We start from the raw sequence: 17,221 nt of genomic DNA, 5'->3' as shown, positions 1-17,221 counted from the left end.
TGGGGATGACTTATCATTCTAGTAAGTTTATTTGTGTCCATTGGTTGTGCACTGAATTTTAGTTTTATACGGTTTAAGAAAAGGTATTATTTGAATTTGATTAAACTTTTATTATTTTACAGGGGGTTGTGTAAAATTTGCTGAAGTGTGTTTTTCTGTGGCAATGTGGACGTAGCAGGGAGAGGACATCCGTATCCAGTCATAGACCTACACAGAAAAGTTTACCATTGTTCACATAATACCGTATAGCCGGTTTTTTTGGCGGGACACAAATTTGGCGATTTTAGTTTCCTAAGATATATCATTAATTTTGGTGGATAATATTTTGGTGAATTCAAATTTATTACCATTAAGTCGCATGTTAAGAATGCACTCTTGTTACAATAGCATACCCTCCCAAACTTGCCAAAGTGTCGGGAAATCCTCGGAAATACGAAGATACTACTGTTAAATCACACCCCAAATATGTAAATTCAGATTTACCTCTTATTTGAACTGCACAAAAAATGTAAAGAACATAACCTTTTTAAAAAAGTTTAATATTTGTATTAAACTGAAAACGAAAGTAGTACACGAACTTATTTTTTCCGTAGCTAAATCCGTTTATATATACCGGCATTTTGCTGACAATGCATTCCAAGCGCTGTCTGTGTTTACGTAAACAAACCATCCCAAGCGCAATTACTTTCACACATAGGTATTAATTGAATTCAGTTATTTAATTATAACAAGTACATGTAGTTTTAAATAAAAATTTATTGTTGAAAAAACTTCATTGGTCATGCATGAGTGTGCCGTTTAAATGACAGATGATTTGAACCAATTGTTTAGCAAGCATGACACCTTTATAAATTGAGGGTCGATTGGAGTAAAAGTTTTGTCAGTATTGAAATCTAAATAAAAGAGATAAATTTATAGACCTAAATACTTTTGTTTAATCAAAATAATTTCACTATGGATAATAATATCTTTATTTATAAGTATTTGTTGACTCATTTACCGGTGATAGCTCTACCGGTGATTTGCCGTAACCATTCAAAAATGGGGAATTTACAAACGCAAGGTGTGTAGGCTACAAATTTGGCGGTTTTTATTTTGGTGAATTTTTATAAATCGCCAAAATAGGCCAAAATTATATCCCCGCCAAAATAACCGGCTATACGGTATGTCTCTCTGCTCAGAGAATCATTCTCTTTTAGTGAGGAATGCCAAGAAAGACATTTCTGTGCAATGTTCTGAGGTTGATTTCCCCAACTGCTTTGATATGCTGCATATTAAAAGTTTTGAACATTGAACGCCGCCTCTTCTTTTTTTTTTTTTTTTTTTTTTGTAGCCACCCAACGGACATTTTCCCCCAAAAAATCCGTAAAACAACTAATAAAAAAAAAATGGCCTTATGGCATTTTGAATATTTTCGGACAAAAATATGAAGTAGGGAAAAGACAATGTATAAATGAGTTGAACTGGCGTCTTAATGTTTATTTTTTTATTAGATTTCAGGAATTTACAACTTGAAAATCTTTCAGTTTAACCTTGGAAATGACTTTTGCACATTAAAAAATGACATCCTGAAGAAAAAGGGGAACCCGGTAGGGGACATGTATTGCTTATGCAATACTCTCAGAATGCTTGTTATTACATGTACATATAAAAAATATTTTTAAATTTGAAAATGCTTCAAGTAATTTTTTTATGTACAATTTCACTTAATAAAAATGTGCAGTTATGAAATAAAGACAAGTACATGTGTATGCATGTAAATCTGTACGTCTGATATTGAAAAAAAAATTCCGGATGGATCGTCGTGATATTTTGCCGATAGTACATAAAATGAATTATTGAATAAATAAATTGTTTATGGCATCATTGTTAATGAAACATTCACAATTTATTCCTATAATTGTCCCCCGCTTTCGCGAAAGCGAGGGGACATTAAATCTCATTCGTCTGTCTGTCTGTCTGTCCGTCAGTTGGTCAGTCTGTCAGTCTGTCAGTCTGTCCATCACAAAATCTTTAACCTTGCCCATAACTTTTGATTTAATGAAGCTATGACTTTCATATTTCACATGTGTACTCCTTATGACAAGACCTTTCTTTGGGTACCACCAAATTTAACCTTTTGGCCTTGACCTTGGAGTTTGACCCACTTTTACACAAAAATTGTAACATTTTACTTTGGCCATTACTTTTGAATAGAAGGTACTAGGACTTTCATACTTCACACATGTATTATTTGTAGCAAGACCTCTCATTGGATAACAACAACCTTCACCTTTTGACCTTGACCTTGGAGATATACGTACTTATGAAAAAACTTTAACCTTGACCATATCTTTTGAACTGTGAGGACTACGGCATTCATACTTCACATATGTAATCCTTGTGAGAAGACCTTTCATTGGATACCAATAACTTTTTCCCTTTGACCTTGACCTTGGAGTTTTAAGAACTTTCAAAAAACTTTATCCTTGGTCACAACTTTTAAACAGTAGATACTATGACTTTTATATTTCACATATGTATTCCTTGTTGCAAGACATTTCATGGGATACAAACAAACTTGCTCTTTTGACCTTGACCTTGGAGATTTACGTACTTATGAAAAAACTTTAACCTTGACCATAACTTTTGAACGGTGATGGCTAGGGCTTTCGTACTTCACATATGTAATCCGTTTGAGAAGACCTTTCATTAGATACCAATAACTTTTACCCTTTGACCTTGACATTGAATTTTTAACTACTATTAAAAAAACGTTTACTATGGTCACAACTTTTGATAGGTAAAAACTAGGACTTTTATATTTAAATATGTATTCTTTGTGGTAAGTCTTTTCATTGGATATCAACAACTTTGACCTTTTGACCTTGACCTTAAAGATTTTCGTACTTATGAAAAAAAAACTTTTACCCAGAAAGACACCGAAAGCGGGGGACCACAATTCTTTGAATTTGCTTGTTATTTTTACAGCAAATTTTGCATTGTTTAAAGCAGAGATCATCAAAATAATATCGTTATCAGCGTTTTTAAACAACACCCGCTTTTGTGGCAAAGCTGTGACTAAATAATTCTTCGTTCACCTGAGCCGAAAGCATCCTTGGGTGAACGGGATTCAAGTTTGTTCAAATGAAGGGCCATGCCATCATTCAAGGGGAGATAATTGGGAATTAAGGTCACACGCAATGTAGTTTGAACTTTTGGGGTATCTTCCCTGGAGCTGAAGAGTTCCACTAAATGAAGGACCTGTGTGCAATAGTTTTAATGTCTATATATGGATTTGTACACCTCTTCTAAAACAATTTTTGATGAATTAAAATCAGGAATTTGTGTTTTAAAGTTTTTGTACATTTTTATTTGATTTATGCAAAAATTTTCAAAATTCGATATCTTTTCAAAACATCTGGTAAGGCATGCTGATTTTTTGTCTATGAACATGTAAATATATTATAATAAGTTTAAATTTGGAATATCTGTGAAATCTATCAGTAGGTAAGGTACGTTGCATATGTCCTTAATGAAAAATTGGTGAATGTTTTAAAAATCTTCTTCTCAAGCACCACTGTGCCAGGGAAGATGAAACTTATAGGGAAACATCCTCAGGTAGTGTAGATTCAAATTTGTTCAAATCTTGCCCCTGGGGGTAATGCAGGGCCACAATGGCTGACCAAAATTTACATAGAAATATATAAGAAAATTCTTTAAAAATCTTCTTCTCAAGAATAGCAAAGCCATAATTGCAGATAATATTTATATGGAAGCATGCTCAGGTAGTGTAGATTCAAGTTTGTTCAAATCATGACCCTGGGGATAGGGCAGGGCCACAATGACCGATCAAAGTTTTACATAGACATTTATAGGAAAATTCTTAAAAATCATCTTCTCAAGAACAGCAAAACCATGATTGGTCATGGGACTACTTTTGGATTTAAACTTTTCAATAATAAACCAAATTCTACTTTTTCTTAGCCACAGTGCTTAGGTGAGCAATGTGACCCAAGGGCCTCTTGTTAATGAAAATTGAGCTATATTTTTTGTCATCATTCAAACATAGAAGATTAGACAGATATCATTTAATTCCAAATATAAAGAAGTGTTTGTGCAGTGTTTTCCATTGAATTTAATTTGCAATATGTACAATTTGTTCAGTATAATGTTCAATAGAAGAAACACTATCCATGATATGCATTTCAGTGCTGGAAATCACAAATTGAAGTTTTATAATTATGTACAACTGATAGAATTATAATCACTTTAAATACTTGTACACTGTCAGTGTGTTGGATTGAGCTTGTCCCACACAGAGATTGTTCTCATCATCTACACACACACTATAGGGAATGTATAACCCTTGTTGTTGTGTGAGTAATAAAGACAAGAACTGACCATCCTGATCAAGGAGATGAACAGTTTGACTGACACCATCACACACCAGGATGTGGACGAGGACATCAGTACAGATTCCATAGGGATGGAACCTTGACTCCTGACCTCTGTAGGAGAACCTGTGTTGTCCTGATTTATTCACCACCACTACTCCATTAAAATAGTCTGATGTACAGATGTCTCCATTGATGTTTACTGTGATGTATATTGGAAAACTATACAGTTTCTGTCCTTTGTTATCCCTCTGTATGTTCTGTAGTTCTTTTCCTGTTGTGTTGTACCTGGTGACTTTACCCATTTGTCTCTTCATCATCCCCACCAGTAAGTCCCCATTGATGTGGGAGGAGTGTATGCTGAATGGGAACCAGTCTCCAGTTTTAATGAATTCAGTGATGTTATTATCCTGTGTTATCCTATTGATGACATTCTTGTCTTTGTCTGTAAAGATCAGATCCCTGTCCTGTGTGAATGTGTGATAACCTCTATCTCCACCACTGGTCTTTATTTTCTGTATCACATTCCCCAGTAGATCTGTTTGGACAAGATTACCCTTACTTTCACTGATCCAGAGTCTGCCTGGTTGATCTGGTGATACATGGAATACACCATCAACACCTGCTACATTGAACTCCCTGACCTTGGTGACAGAGGCAGATAGAGACAGTGTTTGTTTCTTGTCAGATTTCACGTCTTTATCTTGTTCACTTGTAGATTTTATTAATGTAGAAAAAGAAACAGTTCCCATGGGCTTTACTCTTCTTAATGTTTCCTTTCTATTTGTTTCAGTTATCTTCCCTAGTAATTTAGCAACCTCTTTTTTGCTGTATTGAGCAGAGGAAAATTCTGGTTTGACAGGTTTTGTGGTTTCTGGTATGGATTTTATTTGTAAGTTCTCTGGAAGTTGAGTTGTGAAGTTAGTGAGCTCAGTAGAGGACAGGTAACTCTGGAACTCTTTAACAAGGGAACTGAGATAGGCAATATAATCATCAAATGTCTTCTCTTGGATCTGTAATTTCTCCAATAATGACTTCTCTATTTGGTGTAATTCTTCCATATTTTCTGAGAGAACTGTGTCCACCATGTTTTTGAGAGACTGGGCTTCAGCCTTCATGGATGTCTGTATGCTGTCCATGATCTGTTTAAATTCTGTGGCATCTTCCCGAACTTCTCTCTGTAAATCCTGTGAGGTGGGAATGAAGTAATTATGGATTTTAGAGAGTTCCTTTTGGCATACTTTAAATTTATCTGTGTAGATAGTTTCTAAATCAGTAAAACGATGCCCCTGGTGTTCTTGCATTGTAACACATTTTGAACATAAAGGGATATTGCATTCCTTGCAGAGAATGTCTATATCTTTTGTGGGATGGATTTTGCATTTCTGCACAGGAAGTTGTCGTTTCCGTAGTTGATAAAGGACTACCTCATGGTTCATATTTTCTGAAATCTTCAGATGTTCCTCACTGCATTGTTTACACATCTGTTGATGACAGGAATTGCAGTAGAATTCACAATTTCTCTCACAATCTTCAACACCACACTCTAGAAAGTGTTGGGCAGTGCCTGGAATTTTCGGTTTGGATAGTGCCATCTAAAATTAACATTAAAAAGTTTGTTACATGCATATGGATTTCAAAATTGTAACAGTTTTACATATTGAAATTATATGTTTAAGTTAAACTAAAATCAATTTCAGAAAAAGATATATACATGTATTTTATTAAGTCAGACTGAGAAGGAATGCCCCATAAAGATGTAAAGTTTGTAAATTCTTCTGTTGTATTAAATGAATTTAAATCTTAGATTATCTTTAACAAATAGGACTTGAGTCAGCAAAGTGCCCCTTTTCAGAAAAAATATAAATTTCATGCCTGCAGGCAGGATCCCAGATACTTACTTTTGAAACAAAGGATGAGGTGACTTGCAGCCCCTCGTATACTGACAAAAAATTAAATGTCTAAATTTTATTCAAATTTTTGTATGTAACTAATCACTGACATGTTTACCTTTATAGAATACTATTTTTAACAAAAATAGAAACTTGATTTAAAAGATGTAGGTCTTTTATTGGGGTAGGGGTATCATGTTTACATTCAATTCCCATTGCATTTTAACCCCGCCCCACTCTTTGAAGCCCTTAAAATATACAAGCGCAGATAGGTACAATTTTCTCCATTGGCTGGTCACTGTATTCATTGAAATCTACCTATATGTGAAAGGAGAAAATTGTACCTAATTGCGCTCACATGCTATTTTTTAAAAAATTGTAAAATCTAGTTGCCCTTTCCCATTATAAACAGATCGACGGAACTAGATTTTCTGATGTAAGAATGAATTCATATGCTAATCGAGGCACAGGCGATGCTTTCTAACTGACCAATCAGCTAAATGAAATTCGTTACGAGTGAGTACCACAAAAATACTATGGAAACATGCTTAGAATTTTACTGCTTTCCGATATCTTTTTATGTATTTGAGTCACAGTTTAGACACGGATCTACATATGTACCATTTCCGAGACCACGGTAAAATTTATTAGGTCACCTGAGTAAACTCAGGTGACCTATTGCTATCCGTTTTCGTCCGTCATCGTGCGTCGTGCGTTGTGCGTTGTGCGTCGTGCGTTGTGCGTTAACATTTGGACATTTTCAGCTTCTTCTCTGCAACCACTGAACCAATTTCAACCAAATTTGGCACAAAGCATCTATGGGTGAAGGGGAACAAAAATTGTGAATTTCATGATCCCTGCCCCCAAGGGGCCTGAGGGGTGGGGCCAAAACCACTAAAATTAATGCAATCTTTAAAAATCTTCTTCTTTACTCCTGGGCATCAAGCAGTCAAACTGTTTGCATGAATGTAATCAGCAATGAGTCCTCTAACAAAATTGTGAAATTCATGGCCCTGGGGTCAGGGGTTCTAGTGCTAGGGCGGGGCTAAATAAGTAGCTAGTGTAAATGCATTATTTCTTTGAAAATCTTCTTCTCTGCTCCTGGGTATTAAGAAAACTAACTAAGTACATAGTAATGATGAGCAAGAGTGCCTCTACCAGAATTGTGAATTTTATGGCCCCAGGGTCAGGGGTTCTAGTGCTAGGGGGGGGGGGGGGGGGGGTAGATTATGTAGTTTAAATACATGATTTCTTTCAAAATCTTCTTCTCTGCTCCTGGGTATTAAATAAACTAACTAAGTATATAATTATGGTGAGCAAGAGTGCCTTTACTAATATTGTGAATTTTTTATGGCCCTAGGATTAGGGGTTCTGGTATTAGGGGGGGGCTCTTTTGATTATATAGTGAAAATACATGATTTCTTTGAAAATCTTCTCTGCTCCTGGGTATTAAATAAACTAAGTGCATAGTTATGATGAGCAAGAGTGCCTCTACCAAAATTGTGAATTTTATGGCCCCAGGGTCAGGGGTTCTAGTGCTAAGGGGGGGGGCTAATTTTTAGGTCACCTGAGTCACTCAGGTGACCTATTGCTATCTGTTTTCGTCCGTCTTCGTCCGTCGTTCGTCGTACGTCGTTCGTCGTTCGTCGTCAATCGGTCGTAAACTTTTGAACATTTTCAGCTTCTTCTCTGAAACCACTGAACCAATTTCAACCAAATTTGGCACAAAGCATCTATGGGTGAAGGGGAACAAAAATTGTGAATTTCATGATTCCTGCCCCCCTGGGGCCTGAGGGGTGGGGCCAAAACCACTAAATTTAATGCAATCTTTAAAAATCTTCTTCTTTACTCCTGGACATCAAGCAGTCAAACTGTTTGCATGATTGTAATCAGCATTGAGTCCTTTACCAAAATTGTGAAATTCATGGCCCTGGGGTCAGGGGTACTTGTGCTAGGGCGGGGCTAAAAAAGTATATAGTGAAAATGCATTATTTCTTTAAAAATCTTCTTCTCTGCTCCTGGGTATTAAATAAACTAACTAAGTACATAGTTATGATGAGCAAGAGTGACTCTACCAAAATTGTGAATTTTATGGCCCCAGGGTCAGGGGTTCTGGGGTAAGGGCGGGGCTCTATTGATTATATAGTGAAAATACATGAATTCTTTGAAAATCTTCTCCTCTGCTCCTGGGTATTTAATAAACTAACTAAGTACATAGTTATGATGAGCAAGAGTGCCTCTACCAAAATTGTGAACTTTATGGCCCCAGGGTCAGGGGTTCTGGGGTACATTGTTAGGGTGGGACTCTATTGATTATATAGTGAAAATACATGAATTCTTTGAAAATCTTATTCTCTGCTCCTGGGTATCAAATTAACTAACTAAGTACATAGTTATGATGAGCAAGAGTGCCTCTACCAAAATTGTGAATTTTGTGGCCCCAGGGTCAGGGGTTCTGGGGTTAGGGCTGGGCTCTATTGATTATATAGTGAAAATACATGAATTCTTTGAAAATCTTCTCTGCTCCTGGGTATTAAATAAACTAACTAAGTACATAGTTATGATGAGCAAGAGTGCCTCTACCAAAATTGTGAATTTTATGGCCGCAGGTTCAGGGATTCTGGTGTTGGGGGGGTGTATTGATTATGCATGTATAGTGAAAAAAACATGAAATCTTTGAATATTTTCTTCTTTGCTCCTAGACTTTAAACAGATGAAATACCTATATAGTTATGAGCAAGGGACCTAACCTTCCAGAATTGTAAATTTCAAGACCCCAGGGTCAGTTGTACCATAGAGGGGGGGGGGGGGGGGGCTGTACTTATAGACTAAAAATGAATGAATTGTTTGAAATGTGCTCCTTGGTATTTATCAAATATTTTTGAAAAGCAAGGATGCCTTTCCAAAAATTGTGCAATGTGTGGATCTAGGCCTAAGAGTAAAGGGTTCATGTGTGGTAGCGGCACAACTGATTATTGCTGAATATTACTGATTTGTTGAAATGCATTTTTTGTTCCCCTACCATGCCTATGGGTATTAAGCAACCAAACTAAGGAACTGTAAAGTGTATAGTTATGATGACCAAATTGTAAATGCTATAGCATCTGGCTTAAAACATGGATCAAATTCAATCACTGGAAAGTTGTTGAATAATGCTCAGGTGACCTATAAGGCCCATGGGCCTCTTGTATACAGTTACAAACAGTTGATAGAATAAACATGATATACATTAGTTTAAAGTTTTGTAGCGTGTTTGGTGAGCAATTGGCTAGGTCTACACGTATTCCCGAATATCGGTGAATACAAGTTTCATGTGTATTTCTTGTCCTAAAAACCGTAAATGCTGAAAATCTATGCATATTATTAAGTATAAATAGCATTGGCTAACCATTATAAAAGTTTGAAATGTAGAAAAGGATAAAAGGTAAATAGACCTAAACCACGTGTCTGTGGTAAAATGTAAGCGTAGTTAACCAGCATGTTTTGTTGTTCTGTCATCGGATTGGACAATGAAAAAGTGCGAAATAATAACAATAGCCATATAAGGTCTTCTCGGACACGCATATCCCACTATTGTACTAAGACCCGCCCATTCTCTTGCCATAAAAGAAAATATTCGCACAAACCTGGCCGAATTTAGCTGTGATAGGGTCTAAAAAATCAAAGATAATATACAATTATTGCTGTTTTTGAGGTCAATACAATGATTTAGCCATCTGAGGAGTACAATATTCACTGAGCCCGAAGGGCGAGGTGAATATTGTACTTCGAAGATGGCTAAATCATTGTATTGACTAAAAAACAGCAATAATTGTTTTATTATATGATTCACTGATAAAATTATAGAGCTCATTACTTGTTTGCATTTAATTAAGACATCGCCAAATACAAGAGAGAAGTAGAATTAAAATGTAAATAAACTTTACCAGTCGTATCAATTTGAAATGTTTTTTTTTATCAATTTTAGATGCCGTGAAAAAAAATATAATGTCAGTCTTTTTTATAGGATAGATTTTGAAAGAAAGGAGTATTATCAGGAAAACTGACTACGAAAAAGTACAAGTTGTTGTTCAGTAAAAGTGTTGGAGAGGGGTCCCTGCGTCCTCTCTTACCACCCTCATCCAAAAATATATACATTCGCTTATGTTTTGTTCACATGAAAAAAAGTAATAGTCGTTTAAGTAGCTTTCCAAAACAATTTGTATCAATTTGGAATTTCCTGATCTATTTATAGATCAATGTTGAGAAAATAATTCCTTGTATTCACCTGGAACGTCACGTGCAGGTCAATACAACGTAGTATTTTTCTAACATAGTTGGATCTCAGCCAATCAGGGAGATAGAAATTATTCAATCATATAATAATGAAGTATATCTCATAATTCAAATGTGCCTGAACTATTGAAACTATTCTAAAGGCGTCGTATTTATTCACTCATGTTTGAAAACTACCAACATCGTTGTAGATTAAATATAATTCGTCGTGGAAAAAGGGGCCCCAGATAGCAGTTATGTCACATCATCATTACCTCTAAATGTATATATCTTCTTTAGAATGTCGTAGTGAGATTTTTGGTGAGACTTAGACGAGATCTGTAATTTATTTCCTGGTTGGAGATAAATTTAAATCTCCCAAGTACAACTGTACTTTAGTACCGAATGAATAATATTGTTGAATATAATTTATATAACTCAGGTGACCTACTGCTATCCGTTTTCGTCCGTCGTCGTGTGTCATGTGTTAACATTTGAACATTTTCAGCTTCTTCTCTGAATTTCAACCAAATTCGGTATACAGCATCTATGGGTGAAGGGGAACAAAAATTTTGAATTTTATGGTCCCCGCCCCCCTCCGGGGGCCTGAGAGGTGAGGCCAAAACCACTAAAATTATTGCAATATTTAAAAATCTTCTTCTTTAGACCTGGACATCAAGCAGGCAAATTGTTGGCATGAATGTAATGAGCATTGAGTCCTTTACCAAAATTATGAAATTCATGGCCCTAGGGTCAGGGTTTCTAGTGCTAGGGCGTGGCTATGTAGATTATATAGTGATAATGCATTATTTGTTTGAAAATCTTCTTCTCAGCTCCTGGGTATTAAATAAACTAACTATTAGTAAATACATAGTTATGATAAGCAAGAGTGTCTCTTCCAGATTTGTGAATTTTATGGCCCCAGGGTCAGGTGTTCTGGTGTTGGGGCGGGGCTCTATTGATTATATAGTGAAAATGCATTAATTCTTTGAAAATATTCTTCTCTGCTTCTGAGTATTAAATAAACTAACTAAGCACATAGTTATGATAAGCAAGAGTGCCTTTTTCAAAATTGTGAATTTTATGGCCCCAGGGTCAAGGGTTCTAGTGCTAGGGTGGGGCTGTATAGATTATATAGTGAAAATGTTTTATTTCTTTGAATTGAAAATCTTCTCTGCTCCTAGGTAATAAATAAACTGACTAAGTACATAGTTATGATGAGCAAGAGTGTCTCTTCCAGATTTGGTCAGGTGTTCTGGTGTTAGGGCAGGGCTATATAGATTATATGGTGAAAATGTATTATTTCTTTGAAAATCTTCTTTTATTCTTCTGTTTATTAAATAAACTAACTAAGTACATAGCTATGATGAGCATGAGTGTCTTTTCCAAACTTTTCCAAAATTGTGAATTTTATGGTCCCAGAGTTAGGGGTTCTGGTGTTAGGGCGGGGCTTTATTGATTATATAGTGAAAATATATTAATTCTTTGAAAATCATTTTTTTTTTTTGCTTCTGGATATTACGTTTTTGATCCAAGTATATATATTTATGATAAAGTAAGGTGAATCTAGCAAAAAGGTTTTTATGTCCCTGGGTCAGAGTGGGGGGGGGGGATTACATGGTCTGAAAATAAATTAATGCTTTTGAAATCTGCTCTTTGGTATTAATCAACCATTTTATGATAAAATTTGCAAAATTTTGAAATATGTGGCCCCTGGGTCAGTGTTTCCTTTGGGTTAAGGTGCACAACTGGGTATAAAGTGGAAGTGCATTTTCTCTTGTTACTCTGATCTTCCTCTGGGTATAAAGTAAAAAGAGTAAGCATGCTAAGTTAATAAATATGATAAGCAGTGGTGCCTCTTTCAAAATTGTGAATTGTGATTTTCATGGGCTCTGGTTTAAAACACAAACCAAATTTAATTGTTTGAAAGTTGTTACACAATACTCAGGTGACCTATAAGGCCCGTGGGCCTCTTGTTTTAAAAAAAAAAACATCTACTCCGTAAATGTAATGTAACTTTGTTGCATTTGTTGCATTTTGGGTCCTGGTATCAGTCGTCAGAGCTACGTACCGTATCAACTAGAACTTGATCAAGTTCTTCTATCAGAGCGGATTTATGATGTTCGTACACTTTTTCACTCCTATATTTTATAGTTTTACTGGGACAGTATTTTGTAGTTTGGTGAAACGATGGAAATCGGTATTTTAAAGCCTTTGCCTTCAGCCATTTGTATTGGCATGTAATCAAACACAACCAATCAACAATCGCACGTGTAATATCATTTAACGGCTTCTCAGAGAATTGACAATTTAATATTTAATTTATTTTAAAAAATTAGTCTTTAAGGTAAGTCACTTCTGAAATTTGTTATATCAAGGATTTTTTGAGAAGTATATTTTGGATAAGTACTCATAAAGTGTAACTCAAAATCGCAAAGAAAATAGGAGGTCAGTGTGCATCCTACTGATCTACGGTACATTTAAGTTGACCTTTTTGCACTTAAATTTCATCTCTTTGGTTAATTACTTTAACCCTTATAATATTTGATTAGATGTAAGCATGGCAATAAATATAATCTTATTTTACGTAAACAAGTTTGAATAATATTTATCATTAAACAAATCTTGCAAATTAATGCGCGTAAATTATTGTGTGGCCTTTTTGCACTAAAAAATAACATATTTGGGGTATTAAGGTAGATCGGGGGTTTGCTGACGTCACAATAGGATTTGACGTAAAAAGCTTACCGCGTTCAGATAAGCAAGCAAAATAAATCTTCAGCAATTGCAGTAAAATATAAAGCTTGCTTAATGTATTTAAATATTTTTTGTATGTAATTGAAAATAAATGATGTTTTGATCAAGGCGGTCTTTTACATTACAAGTAGTTTTTAACGCTGCTATCTTCAGCATGTGTGTATGTACCTTTCTAAAATACCATTACCTTTTTGTTGCTACAATACAAAGACAGATCCACCGCCGGAATGTCTGACCTGCAGTTTAGTATTTTTGTTCACTTTTATGAATTTTGTTTTGTTTGTTTAATTTAGCCTACATACTAATCTACTTTATTTTTGTTTCTTTTAAACAACAATCATCTCTAGATAAAACGATATACAAAGTAAATATCCATTTTCTTCGTGATGATGTATGCCTTTTACGATATTACGATTGGTAATATTCTTATGTGCAATAATATTGTATGACCTAAGTACAAGATTTTTAAAACGAGAAAGAAATAGACAATATATGATATATTTCATTTGAACACGAAATTTGTCTTACTGTTTTTTTTTTTGGAGGGGGGGGGGGGGGGTAAACTATATGATAATCAACAGGAGAGACGTTATTGATTTAGGTAACATCGCCAAATAAAATTTCACAAATGAAATATTACAAATAAAATATCTACGTCCTATGAATTGTCATCTATTAACTCGGACTCTTTTATTATTGACAATGAATAGCAATTCGACATACAACTCCAATTGATGTTTTGTGTGTGTGTGTGTGTGGAGGGGTGGGGGGGGGGTGTCAAGGCAAAAGTTGCTGGCCCATAGGAAGCAAAATCAATTAGAGGGCACAACCATATTTTTTTCAGTTAGTGTCCTATTAACCTATAAACAAAAAAAATTTCCTTGACAAGCAAAAGAGAAAAAAAGGAGGGGGCAACAGGCGTTTCCACTGAGGGGGCTCGAGCATATAGTAGTAAACGTTTTATATAATATTGTAACCTGTTTTCTATAGTAAACTGTATGTTTTCTATAGTATTCTATATATCGGCAAAATAATGATAAGATATGGCCTTTACGGCAATTTGGAGGGAAAACAGAAGTCTGATAATTCAGTGATAGACAAAATGAATTCATTCTATGATTTATTGATTGATTGATTTTATATTGTTTAACGCCGAATCGGCAATATTTCAGCCATATTTCGGCAGAATATATTCTATGAAGTATAAATGTATACAATGTAGGCTGTAAAACCATTTTAATTCAGTTGCACTATTTCCGCTTTAAAAGCTGGTACATTTTTATCAATAAATGAAAATGATACACAAACATATATGTTTGAAAATGTTCTTATGCAATACTCTCAGAATGCTTGTTTTGAATGAATTGTTGATTAAATCATTTTTTTTTTTTGTCATGCAAACAAACGAAAATAATGACGTCGCACCAACGTTATATAATGTCATGAAGAAAATATCATTTTTGATAGAAAATTGTAAAACTTTAAAGTTTTTTTGCAAGAAATTGAGCGTGAACACATATTAATTTTTTTTAAGGCCATTTTTTTTTTATTAGTTGTTTTACGGATTTTTTTTTGGAAAATGTCCGTTGGGTGGCTACAAAAAAAAAAAAAAAAAAAAAAAAACAAGCGTTCAATGTTCAAAACTTTTAATATGCAGCATATCAAAGTAGTTGGGGAAATCAACCTCAGAACATTGCACAGAAATGTCTTTCTTGGCATTCCTCGCTAAAAAAGAATGATTCTCTGAGCAGAGAGACATATTATGTGAACAATGGTAAACTTTTCTGTGTATGTCTATGACTGGATAAGGATGTCCTCTCCCTGCTACGTCCACATTGCCACAGAAAAACACACTTCAGCAAATTTTACACAACCCCCTGTAAAATAATAGAAGTTTAATCAAATTCAAATAATACCTTTTCTTAAACCGTATAAAACTAAAATTCAGTGCACAATCAATGGACACAAATAAACTAACTAGAATGATAAGTCATCCCTATAGGGTTTCACATTCCTATGACTCTCATACAAACATTTTTTGTCTTAGAACATCCTGATGAGTCAGTTCCTTTCCAAATCTAAAATTTAAAACGTTAAGGAGCATTTCTTTCACATCATTTGATAGATTCTTACCTGAACAATGACAAAAAATCTTTTTTATTTCTCTGACACTGTAACAATTGACATTGACAACACGTCTTACAGAATTTTAAAATACAGTCAAACATGTGCTTTTAAAAATGTCATAAATATTATATGAACTGTTAACTAACCATTAGATAAACTGTTGAAAACTTCGCCAAACCCTCAAGAAAAGTTATGGGTGTCGGATGGAGTGCAAGTGATGACATCAGATTCTTTGGTTTTGGCTGTAATTTCCTCAACCACCACACTCCATTCACTGATCAGATAACATCACATATAGAATCATCACCAGTCTGATCAGCTCATAAAAACCGTCATACATTTACTAATGTCCATAAAACATTTATATTCTGTTTTGATAAACCTAAAATGTTTCACATGGCCGTCATACTTATTTCATCTCTGTCTATAAAACGCTTGCAGAGTTTTAGGGTCTATAATGGAAGCGTTTACATGAATCTGATCACAACTAATTAAAATTCAAACAATGTACGGTCATTTCCGGATTTTTTTTATTATGATTGAAGTCAAGTTCGATCGGCGATTAAAAAAAAGGATTGAATGGAATTTTTATTTTTTTTCCAAAACTTAAAAAAATGGGGTCGGCGGATCCGTAAAACAACAAAAAAAAAAAATTGGCCTAATAGATCGATTCTAAATTAACTTCACATTCATTGAATCGAGTTATATAAAATTCATCTGCTTCATTTTTACGTTATGACCATGGTTTTGAAATGCGTATACCGGCTGAAAAGGGGCATTTTACTATATATTTGATTGTAAAAGCGTCACCTGTTCTCATCAACATTAGCGCATTTGAATTACGATTACAATTTAACCACTCAGACGAATCTCCAAAAAATTTCAGAGGGAAAAATTTAAAACGAGAGGTGTTAGATGACATATTTTAAGCCTATGTTTTCAGGCATACAGTAAACCCGCGATCTACCTTAAAAAACTTAATAGGCTATAAAAAATTTTCTTATATCAAACTTTTTACGACTTGAGTGCTGATCAGTCACAAGTATCGAGTAGTTTAAAATAATGAAAGAAAAAGTTAATTTTGAAATATTTGTCAAAATATGTGTTTTTTAGGCAAAAAATGGTGTAAATTTGACCTTGACTTGTTCAATATATTTTCATTTTTTGGAAAAGTTTGTTGAGGGAAGGTGTAAAACTTAATTAGTCTAAAACTATAAATTAAGACCTATATTAAATATATTTAGCAATATCAAAACGGAAAATATTCTCCGAGTAAAAGTATGTGAGGCTAAATTTCCATTACATTAAATTTTATAAATGTGCAGATTTGCAGAATTTTCTGCTAAATATCCTTCCACCAAAAGAAATAGTCCCTCATAAATCTTGCTTCTTTGTAGATTTTTGAGCAGTTTTTTCATTGAATGTTAAAAAATTTACATTGTTGAATTTAAATATGTTATAAAAATTGAATTTAAATAAGTAGTTTTGAAGTAAAAGCTTCTGCATGAACTTTTCTTAAAAGCTGAGGAGTGACTTACCTTAAACGATGTTCAGTAAAAACAAATAATTAAAGCAAACCAAAAGTAAGAGTAGAAGACAGCCGAAGGTGAGAAAAGCCAGGTAATAGGTGCTTGGTCACGATAATTACTGTATAAACACTGTCACAGCTAGGCAATTACGGTCATTTGGAGGCGTAGGAAACCCTAATTACTGCATGTACAAGTGCAAGAGGCATTTTACACTGATTCTCAAATTATAGTCTCAATTCGCTTTAAAAAATGTACCGTGTTTTAATTAATATAAAATTACTAATAA

At 34.4% G+C, this 17,221-nt stretch overlaps 3 protein-coding genes across 3 annotated transcripts in view; 1 reads left to right on the top strand and 2 right to left on the bottom strand.

The window, feature by feature from the left end:
- Positions 1-17,221, top strand: part of LOC134252128 (notchless protein homolog 1-like) — a 74,387-nt gene that overhangs the window by 33,103 nt on the left and 24,063 nt on the right. The gene's annotated exons all lie outside the window — the stretch shown is intronic.
- Positions 4,140-17,221, bottom strand: part of LOC134252123 (uncharacterized) — a 33,515-nt gene continuing 20,433 nt past the window's right edge. Inside the window, exon 3 of the mRNA XM_062734561.1 lies at positions 4,140-4,231. The gene's annotated coding sequence lies outside the window, so the exon portion shown is untranslated. The remainder of the gene's footprint in view (positions 4,232-17,221) is intronic.
- On the bottom strand, positions 4,225-5,971 carry LOC134252125 (E3 ubiquitin-protein ligase TRIM45-like). Its single transcript, XM_062734563.1, has one exon. It carries the CDS (start codon positions 5,969-5,971, stop codon positions 4,247-4,249), a length of 1,725 nt encoding a protein of 574 aa, XP_062590547.1. The 3' UTR covers positions 4,225-4,246.

Source organism: Saccostrea cucullata, unplaced genomic scaffold (assembly GCF_032062105.1).
Source record: "Saccostrea cucullata isolate Sc308-1 unplaced genomic scaffold, CSIRO_AGI_Scuc_v1 ctg2920, whole genome shotgun sequence".
NCBI classification, from domain to species: domain Eukaryota; kingdom Metazoa; phylum Mollusca; class Bivalvia; order Ostreida; family Ostreidae; genus Saccostrea; species Saccostrea cuccullata.
The sequence above is the reverse complement of the archived record's forward strand: the minus strand, read 5'-3'. Positions and strand labels throughout refer to the sequence as shown.

What these genes read in the sequence shown, in the direction of transcription:
- LOC134252125 (XM_062734563.1), bottom strand. Translation starts at nt 5,971, where the DNA reads ATGGCACTATCCAAACCGAAAATTCCAGGCACTGCCCAACACTTTCTA.